This window comes from Dama dama, chromosome 29, assembly GCF_033118175.1.
Source record: "Dama dama isolate Ldn47 chromosome 29, ASM3311817v1, whole genome shotgun sequence".
In the NCBI taxonomy this organism is placed as follows: Eukaryota; Metazoa; Chordata; class Mammalia; order Artiodactyla; family Cervidae; genus Dama; species Dama dama.
In genome coordinates this window covers 53058457-53068764 of record NC_083709.1, presented here as the reverse complement: position 1 = coordinate 53068764, position 10308 = coordinate 53058457, and the positions used below count along the sequence as shown (strand labels likewise).

Sequence of the window (10308 nt, the reverse complement as noted above, 5' to 3'; positions counted from 1 at the left end):
CCAAGGTCTCTGGCACTGGGGGTCCTTCTGCTGGCTGTTCCCTGCGGAGTGTTCAAACACTCTTCCCTGACCCTCAAAGTTAAGTCCAGCTCAAGTGTCATTCCTCAAAGAAGCCCTCTCTAACGGCCCCCTTCCTTCTTGGCACTAATCCTCAACCTATAATCACCTTACTGATTTCTTGCTCATGGCCCCAGGAGAAGGCAGCTCCGTGAAGCCAAGCACTGGCTGAATGGATGAAGGAAGCATTGTTATCCAAGGAGCTTGGGTGCTTTCGAGATTAAGCTGGTTTGGTGGCCTGCCCAGACCTACCCACCTGACCACCACTGCTCCAAGTCCCAAACCCATCGTAAAGATAAGGCCTGGCCACCTACACATAAACAAATATCACACAGTGAGCCTGGAGGTCCAAGGTAAACATTTTTATTCTCAGTTCTGCCTTAGCTATCTCTAGTTTTGCAAGCATGAATAAATGGAATCAACAAGAATTCTCTCCCAAATTTCTTTCATCAAAATTTGTCACCAAACAAGTTTACTGTTTTTCCTAAGAGAATGCGGTTTGAAAGTGATCTAACACAAGGCTTGACGATCATAGAATATCGGGGTCCATCACCCTGCTTCTAGGCCAGTTCCACTCTCAGTTGGCAGCAAATACATAGCAGCCAGCACATCTGCCCTTCCAGAGAAGGCAAGAGCTCAGTGCAGAAGAGAGTTGTGAGAGGTACAGCGGGCACCGAATCCTGAGCCGCTTCTGCCCACAGCAGGGCGGACCCGGGCAGAGGTTTGGGCTTCATTCACAGTCTCCCCCTTGGTGTATCTAGAAGATAAATGGGCCAGAAGAACTTGTCATTCCCCCGTCAAGGGCCTGCAGCCAGCAGAGAGGAGAACCCGGGAGCCCAGGAGCAGGAATAAATGTTCTCCAGAGTGCCCCCTCTTCCTGAAGAAAAGCCAGAAGGGCACCCTAACTCCCCATCAGGAAACAGACAGGGGACCCATCCTCTCAAGAAGCTCCCTGCCTGCCAGGGCCCACCTGTCTTCCTGCTCCTCAGGAGCCCCGGCCCTGCCGCTTCACAGGACAGTCTCTCGGATGACGCCGATGAGGCTGTGTGGCCTCTCGGCCTCGGCTCGCCGGGGCCTCCTCTCGGCCGGGGGCCTCCCCGCGGGGACGAAGGTGCTCAGATCTCCGCAGCTCCGCAGGTGCAGCAGGCCAGGCTGTTTCCGCGAGGGCAGCACCAGGGCCCTGGAAGTGCTGGGCTGCATCGGGGCCATGATCTTTGGGAGAATAAACAGGGTGACAAGAGGTTAAACTTTACCTGATGTGGTCTGCAGACCTGCCTCCAATATCCATCCAGGTAATGTTCAGTTTGGGGTTTCCCAGGGGGCTCAGTGGTAAAGAATCTGCCTGCCAAGCAGGAGATGCAGGTTTGATCTCTGGGTTGGGAATGATCCCCTGGAGAAGAAAACGGCAACCCACTCCAGTATTCTTGCCTGGAAGTCCCATAGAAAGAGAAGCCTGGTGGGCTACAGTCCATGGGGTCCCAAAGAGTTGGACATGATTTTAGTTGCCTTGGGGAAGAAAAAAGGGTGTTTTCCCAAAGTGGAACCCACTTGAAATTCCAAAGAGTCTTTTAACATACTGCTTCTTATCTGAAGTTCCTAAGAAATTCCCCCAATTTTCTATTATTTCAACAGTAAGCCTGCCATACTTATCGACTTATCTACTGCAACTTCCTGCTTTATGTTTAACATTCTTCTTATCACCTTTTGCTCCAATTTCCCGTGATTCTCACTGGGTCTGCAAATCACTGGAGAGGAGGGGAGCTTGTCAGAAACATAGAATCCCTGCTCCCCTCATAGCAGGGGAGTCTGGAATGGGTGTGGGCATCTGTATCATTAAAAAGTGTATCACAAGGTGATACCGCTATACCTGCAAATTTTATAACCACTAGTCTGGTTAAGTTTATGTCAACCTAAACCAATGTGTTTCTAATTGACCTGATACACTTCAATAAAAAATATGATAAATCTCATAAAAACTAGAACCATTTATTGATAACCCTTAAGAGTGCTTCTACTGCTAGATCTATTTTGCAAGGTAGCACACATATAACTTCTAAATATATCATATACAGGCAAAAATGGGCAATCTCTGATCCAGTTGAGACTAATAACAGGAGAACCATCAAATTTTTTAAATTACACAGTCATGTCTGTATGATATATTGCTGTAAGCACCTTGGAGAAAACTCAAGTTCTTTATTACCATCTAACATCACAGAACAATCACCGGGATGACCTGTCGTTTAGTTTGCACCATTCAGAGATTCTAAGGTCATTAAAAGTTTAATTCCCCCAAAATATGAGACATTAAATTTTTCCAATACTCTATTATTGTATTTGTCGTTAAAGCTGTTTCCTGACTAAGAATAAAATTCTAACATTCATAGAGGTCTACTATTATTACATGGTTGTCTACTATTATTACATGGTAAGTTAGGACAAGTGGTTTTGATATTGGTAAAAATGTAAATGGATATATAAAAACACATTCCAGGGACTTTCTGGTGGTCCAGTGGTTAAGATTTCACCTTCTAATGTGGGGGGTGCAGGTTCATCTCTGGTCGGGGAACTAAGATCTCACATACCTCCTTGCCAAAAAAAGCAGAACATAAACTACAGAAGCAATACTATAACAAATTCAATAAAGACTTTAAAAATGGTCCACATAAAAAAAAATTCTTTAAAAAGAAAAACACGTTTCAGTAATACTAGAGAAGGAGAAAATGTGCAAAGCTGAGCAGAATCAGAAATAAAAGCTCCCTTCCCCTTGTCCCTGCATCCTTCTCTCCGAGGAGTGACGTGGCTTTATGACACCTGACTACTGGGGTTCAGCTCTGGAAGCCCCGGCAGGTGGTACAAAGTCTATTATAATAACCTTGTACCTAAACTTTGACCCAGTCTGTGCAGAAAGACCTAGTAACCATTTATAATGATAGCATCTGCTGAGCTATCAGTAAAATCTATCAAAAAAGCTATCAGTGTCTGTTCTTTCTCCTCAAAGCCATCTTCCATTAAGCAAGACTTTGCAGAAGGTCCAGACCAACAGCTCCGCAGATGTTCCACTGCTCACCGCATCAGAACTTGGCAGCTCCGAACACTTGCTTCTGTTTATCAGGCAACTGGGGCTGAACAGAAGGAAGGGGGCAGGGAGTGACATCTGGAGTAGACCAGGGACATGCAGAGAGAAATCTCTCTTCTACACAGGCAACCAGTTGGGGCTGACCTCGGACCACTGGTTGACCGTTTTTTTAGAAAGCAAACAGTAAGAGGGTCCACAGTTCATGCACCTCTTCATACAACTGCTCTCCTACTGCCCACGTTCCCTGACAGATGGCACAGAATTTGGCTTCTGTAAGAAGAGGCCAGCAGGTGGGAAAAGGAACAGAGAAGAAAGTGAGATGGGGATTTGTTCAATCTGCCTCAAAAACATACCCAGGGAAACAGCAGCTGGCAATGACCCTGAGAATCAGGCCAACTCAACTCAAGAAGTATTGGGGGGCTTCCCTGGTGGCTCAGTGGTAAGACTCCACCTGCCAATGCAGGAGAAAGGGGTTCAGTCTCAGATCCAGGATGGCCCCACATGCCATGGAGCAACTAAGCCAGTGCACCACAACTCTTGAGCCTGTACTCTAGAGCCCAGGAACCACAACTACAGAAGCCCATGTGCCAAAACTACTAGAGCCCGTGAGACCTAGAACTCATGCTCCCCAACAAGAGAAGCCACCGCAATGAGATGCCCGAGCACGACAACTAAAAAATAGCCCCGTTTGATGCAACTAGAGAAAGCCCACACACAGCAATGAAGACCCAACACAGCCAGAAAGAAATAAATAAATTATATAAAAAAGAAGTATTTAATGGGCATATAACACCCTCAGGCACAGCCAAGTAACACCTGTGGGCCACTATTCACTGAGGTCTCCAATGGCCATCCCAGGCACAGAGGAACAGAGCAAACGTCCAAAGGTAAACACTGCTTTTGAAAGAGATGAGTGAGGGAAGCTGTGACCATTCTGACTTCTCATCAGGGGCAAATCCCATTCACTCAGAAATGCAGATGTATAGACCACCCACTCCAACCCTTCACTTCCAGAGGAGAAAGCTGACACCCAAGTGGGATATTTACAGGTCCAGTTTTATCTTTTCACCTGAAACTTGTCTGGGGATTGCTATGTGGTTATTGATCCCTGCAAAATCCCTGTGGTTTTTATTCCTTTAAGTCTATCAGTTTAGGTAATCTTGCAAAACATTTCATGGGAACGTGACCAGCCCCCAGAATCTTTTCAGTATTAAAATTCACGTATGTCCATCATTGTCAAAAACATGCCAGATCAAGGGAAACTTTCAACTTAGGAAATGGAATGTTGATCATACTCTGCGCTCCAGAGCCCTAGCTTTCATCCCAGGCTCTCCCTTTTTTTTTTTCCAGGCATGCTTCCATTTTCCAGGAAAATCATTTTCTCTTCTCTTGGGCCAAGAAGGCTGTGGAAAAGTCACCACTCCTAAAAAGAAAGCAGATCTGCTTCTTCTTCTCCCTCCCCAGACCTCCTAACCCCTTAGTACAGCCCATTCCCCTTGAAACAGTGACCATGGGTTTCCTGTGCCTTGGGCAGGAAACCAGAGAAGCTGCTTCAGCTGCTATGGAAATGAGTTGTCTGACTTTTGCCTGATACCAATAATAAAACTACCTGTTCTAGAAAACTGGCACTCGTGATAGCTTCCTCCATGTGCTCCTCATCAGACTTCAGAACAGATTTGATGTTTTCTACAAGTTCATGGATGTCTGGGGTCATGGTGCAGGAGGACTGTTCCAGGAACCTCGCCACCAGCAGCTTGGTGTCCATGTAAGACTTGTAATCTATCAAAGACCTCGGTCTGCATCTTGAAGCTCGGGATCTCAACCTTCTCCTCAAGGTCACTGCAGCCAAGTCCAGTCTTCCCTCAGTCTGAGTCGCGGCCTCACAGCTGAGCACAGGGACAGCTGTGGACAGAGACAAATAACATGTACCTGTTGGCCAAGTCCTGTGAACACATCTGTACCTGAAACAGCACAGACCATGAAACTCCATGTGGAAAGCATGTGACAGGTGCTAACAGTCATGCACGTCTTGCTTTTCCTCTTGCAGAAGGAAGAGGAAAGAAAGAAAAACCCAATGACTGTGACACGAGCTTGTTCCCTGACGTGCAACTTCAATAGGACATGTCCCCCAAATATTTTATTGTGCCACATAAAAAAATAACCATCAGGGTTAGAGAAGAGCATCCAGAATGCATATCAAATGGAACAATGGTTTCATGGGGTGATGACCAATATATGGGGATGGTTTGGACAGGCAGAAAAAACATGGTTGACCGAATGAAGAACATTCCAGAGGGTAGGATGCAGAAGCCACTGAAAGAGAGGGACCGAGGAGAGATGAGACTTGTGGGATGAATGGAACGCTCTGCTCACACTGACTGTACCTTTGTCCTAAACATCCTGGGGGGCACTGTCCTGACTTACAGTATCGACGTCACAGCACAGCTGGCGGTGGCACGATGGCTGACTGCTACAGAAAGACAAATCTAGTGCAGAAATCTAGATCAGCACATGTCATTCTGGAAGTCCACAGCAGGCCTGAGAAATCCACCACAGGCTCTAATTTCCACAACTACCTGCTTCAGCAAGGGTGTAAGGACTGGCAGGACGTTACTGCACTGGCAGACGGGTGCAGCGAAGTCAGGCCTGGTCTCCACGTGTTCATAAGCCAGTCAGCAGCCTTCAGTGTACGCAACACTGGAGGTTTTCAGTCTATGAAGGTCTGATATGTAGCAATTTAGATATTCAAGGAAGAAAGGAGGCAGGGGCTGGGAGAACAGGTAGAGGCAGGGGAGCATTCCTTTTCCTCTGGAGAAAGGTAGGAGGAGTTCTAAACAGGGGTTGGCAGCCACCTTCCTTGGCGACCACGTACAGAACACAGGGGACATGAGCCTTCCAGGACCACTCGCCACACTCATGTGTGAGGAAGACAGTCAGCACTGCACTGTCACTCGAAGGCGACCTGGTCCCTTCCACCGCAGAGGCTCCAACAGGTAAGCACGTGTAGTTCTCGCCCCTGCAGTGCTGCAGAAGGGGAGCAGGTTCTAGGAAGATGTGCAGACCAAGCTGCACAGACAGCCGAGTTCCTGTGGAAACTGCAGGTGGCCATCTTGAGTCCTCAGCTTGCCAGGGGGGCAGAGGATCCCAAGGTGAAGACAGGTCTGGGGAGCTGCCGGGGCCTGCTGGGGGGCTCAGAAGCCACTGGAGAGACAAGAGGAGTGTTCTCTCTGGCTTCCACATGGTCAGTTCAGAGCTGTGGCAAACAACACAGACTGTCAGAGGGATGCAACCCAACTAGGGATGATGTGGGGCCCAGGGCAGAGCGGGGCCAGAGGGTTTGCAAAGCTGTATTTGCACAGAGCTTGAAGACAGCGCAGGTCACTGGTGAGAACAGGTCACCGAAAGAAGCCTGTGTTACTGGGATAACAGAAGATTTTCATTTTCTTCCTTTCTTTCCTTATTTTTTAAAATAATTTTCTACAATGAAGAAGTATTTGGAGATGTTCAGGTAGTCATATATTCAGAAAAGAGGATTCAAGATTATTTCAAGCTTTTAAAAATTTCTGATTATTAAAATTTAAAATTATTCAAATACCATCTATACACAAACTGAAAACAGAAAGGGAGAGAGATGGAGTGTGACTTTCACTCTACCCAAAGTTCTTAGAGCAAGGTCAGATTTAAATAATTCAATCTACGCATACACAATAAAAAGATAATTAGTGTCAAATTATAGAAGAAAGGGGGGAAATAACACCCCTTTGACTTTTTCCTGGAGACAGAATATTGGTTCCCACGAGACTTTGAGCATCTAAGGAATCAGATCTAGGTTTCACTGCCTTCTTCATGTGGTACCAACACAGTATCACATGCAAGCAAATGCTTGATACTCACTTGACAAGAAAAACCCCTACCAGCCTGAAAAGATGTGGTGGATATCTATCCCTAAGATGCGTGCAGAATTTGTTATTTTCCCAAGACCTCTTAGCCCCCCTCCAAGCTTTGTCTCGAACCATAGAGCCTTGGGTAGCCAGAGCCACTCAGCACCTGTAGGCAAGTAACCACAGTGCCCTGCGGAGAGCCTGGGGGATGGCATCACCTCTCTCGGCGGAATGATGTAGCACAGGATCACTCTTGGATCTTGTCCTCAGGGGTCGGAGGGCTCTCCAGCTCCTCTCTGGGTATAGCTGGTTTGAGTTGGGAGTTGGTATGGATGCACTTTCTTCTCCAGGTGTGGTAGGAATATCCCCACCTGATTTTTTTTTTTAAGAGAAGAAACAGAAATTATTTCACCAGCTAGAGCCTTCAAAATGTTGGGCAGGAAACACCTGTGAGCCCCAACCTGCTGGGACAAAGGTAGTCTAGTTAATGATATTTACTTAGGCTGTGGGCCCAGAACATTTTTATTTGGCAGCACTGTGGGAAATGCTGCCTCCCCAAACTATCCTTCCACACCTAAAACTAGCAAACAAAAAACTTTAGAACCAAGAGCAGAAAAACAAGCCATGCCCAAATGCCTGAAGGTGCTCAGGATCTTCTCCAGGGAAGCATGCTGGTGTGGCACTGGAAAGCTCCCAGCCATCTCCCCTTTCTGACTGTTCAGGCTGAGCCTGATGAGGTGAAGAGAATACCGGTACAGGTGAGGTGTGCAGGTGAGATGTTGCCCTGGGGCTGCAGGCCAAACGCAGGCAGAGGAAGTGTCTGCGGGCTGGGCTGTGGAACTCCTGGGAAGCCAAGTTAAAGAGCTAGTGGCCAATAAACGAATCAGTCAAACCACTCTGGAACTGGATGACTGCTGCTCAGGAAAATAAAATCCCATCATCTGTGAGCCTGAGTAGTATCCTGGGAAACTTTTTTTAAGAAATGGAAGGATTAAAAACATACTTAGGAAACAGAACCCTGCTTCATAATTCTACTTAGGATGGAAGGTGAACAGAGCAGAAACCTATTCCGAATGTTGCTGCTGAAAAATCAGCTCTGTCTAAAATAGCTAAGAGTTAATCCATTATTTATCACCATCTGCAATTTTGTCCTGTGGACAATTCTCTCGGTCATTTAAAACCTCTCCAAAGAGAGAAAGCTGTAACAATGTGCCCTTAAGCTACAAGGATAAATGTAAACTGACTCTAGTATTTAATGGAGGATTGGGAATTGGCACTCAGTACATGTGAAGGCAGCATGACCTGGGTCCTGGGTTACAAATGAGTGAATCACTCTGCAATAGACGAAACTCTCTTTGTCCCTTTAAAAGAGCTCATCTTATCTTAATGGGAGAAAAAAAGAAATCTTAGATCAGAAAATAAAAGAATGCCAAATTAAGGACTTAGAGAGTGTCATACTGACTGAAGTAAGTCAGACAGAGAAGGAGAAATAGCATATGCCATCCCTTCTATGTGGAATCAAAAAAGAAGTGATACAAACGAACTTCCTCACAAAACAGAAATAGACTCATTGACTTAGAAAACAAACTTACGTTGTCAGCGGGGAAGGGATAGCGAGGGACTTTGGGAAGGTCATGTACATACTGCTGTATTTAAAATGGATAACCAACAAAGACCTATTGTACAGCACATGGAACTCTGCTCAGGGTTATGTGCCAGCCTGTGTGGGAGGGGGGTTTGGGGGAGAAAGGATACATGTATATGTATGGCTGAGTCCCTTCGTTGTTCACCTGAAACTATCAAAACATTGTTAATTGGCTGTACCCCAATACGAAATGTTTTGAGTATTAAAAAAAAATAGATAAAAATTAAAAAAAAAAAAAAGAATGCCAAAGTAAACTCTGAAATCCATTTCTGAAAATAGCCTGGTTATTCATGAAAGATTCTAACAATATCTTTATTTCTGTTCGTATATTATCTCCTACTCATAGCTCTAAGAAGTTGATAATGCTTTTACATTTGGAAGAAGGAATGTAGCTTGAACCATCTGCTCCAAGAATATCTGACCTCCAACAAAATATCATATGGATCATTATTCATATCTACTGAATCATGAGTCTGGGCAGCAATAATGTATTTATTACCTTGAGTCCCTGGCATGCAGATCGGTTCCAGTGGACTGGTGGCAGCTTCTGATCCTTCTGGCATTTGGAATGAAGATCCCTGCATCACAGGGGAAAAGGGTTATTTGTTGATATTCAACTCAACCACCATCTGGAGTAAAGTGAACTTCTTGCAAACATCTACAAGACATGGTCCCTCTCCCACCCTGTTCTCTGTGGCTGTTTTTCCTACTTGCCATCAATGTACCAAAGAGAAACTCCACAGACAGTACCTGTTGCTGGTCTGTCTGGCTCACCACAGCTTCATAGGGAGGTGGGGGGTCCAGAGGACAGAACACTTCCACTCCTTTGATTCGTGCTCCATAGATATGTGGCAGTGGAATAACATCAGGACCAACCATCCTAGGAAGAGCATCTTGGCATCAGAAAGCTTGTTTTGGCTCGATGGTGGTGGTGGCTCTGGATACTGGCCTTTGACTCTGCGGCATTATCCACTGACAATGGGAAAAGCCCCTCGCCCCTCCATGCCACAACCCCCTGGTCCAGGAGCAGGAGGATAGTCAAATAAGCTGCTCTCTGATGGAGTGCCCAGAATTCTTAGGCAAGGGACAACACAGAAAATGTAATACCATCATTCCTTTTAAATCCACTAGTAAAAAGCGAACAGTAATCCGTAAGAAAGAGAAAGCAAATTCGTGGTTGCCCAGGGGATTGGGGAAAGGAGAGAATGGGGGTGACAGCTTAATGGATACAGGGTCTCCTTGTAGGTGATGAAAATGCTTTAGAACTAGATGGAGCTGATGGTTGCACCATATTGTGAATATACTAAATGCCATTGAATTGTATTCTTCCAAATGGTTAATTTCATGTTATATAAATTTCATCTCAATAAAAAAAAAAACAAAAAACTAAGGGTTCAGGGAAACTCAATTATTTACTGGGTTTTTTTTTTTTAACATTAGTACATGACAAAAGTTTCTTGCCTGTGTTTTCCTAATGTCCAATTAATGGTAGAAACTCATTATTTATTAAATAAATATTTGAAACAATGAACACACACACACAAAAGCAAACAATGTCATAGTTCAGAGAAGAAGTAGCATGCCACTGAAGGAATCAGTCTCTTCCTAAAGGTGGGCATTCAACAAACACTGATGGAGTGCTTGCA

General features: G+C 45.4%; 1 protein-coding gene across 1 annotated transcript in view; it reads right to left on the bottom strand.

The window, feature by feature from the left end:
* Positions 1 to 404: 404 nt before the first annotated feature.
* The window catches only part of ENTREP1 (endosomal transmembrane epsin interactor 1), a 70939-nt gene continuing 61035 nt past the window's right edge, over positions 405 to 10308 (bottom strand). Inside the window, exons 7-12 of the mRNA XM_061132453.1 lie at positions 9413 to 9542; positions 9162 to 9240; positions 7236 to 7388; positions 4746 to 5038; positions 1028 to 1269; positions 405 to 814 (exon numbers count right to left, since the gene is read on the bottom strand). Of these exons, the coding sequence (XP_060988436.1) occupies positions 1066 to 1269; positions 4746 to 5038; positions 7236 to 7388; positions 9162 to 9240; positions 9413 to 9542 (859 nt within the window). The 3' untranslated portion in view covers positions 405 to 814; positions 1028 to 1065. The remainder of the gene's footprint in view (positions 815 to 1027; positions 1270 to 4745; positions 5039 to 7235; positions 7389 to 9161; positions 9241 to 9412; positions 9543 to 10308) is intronic.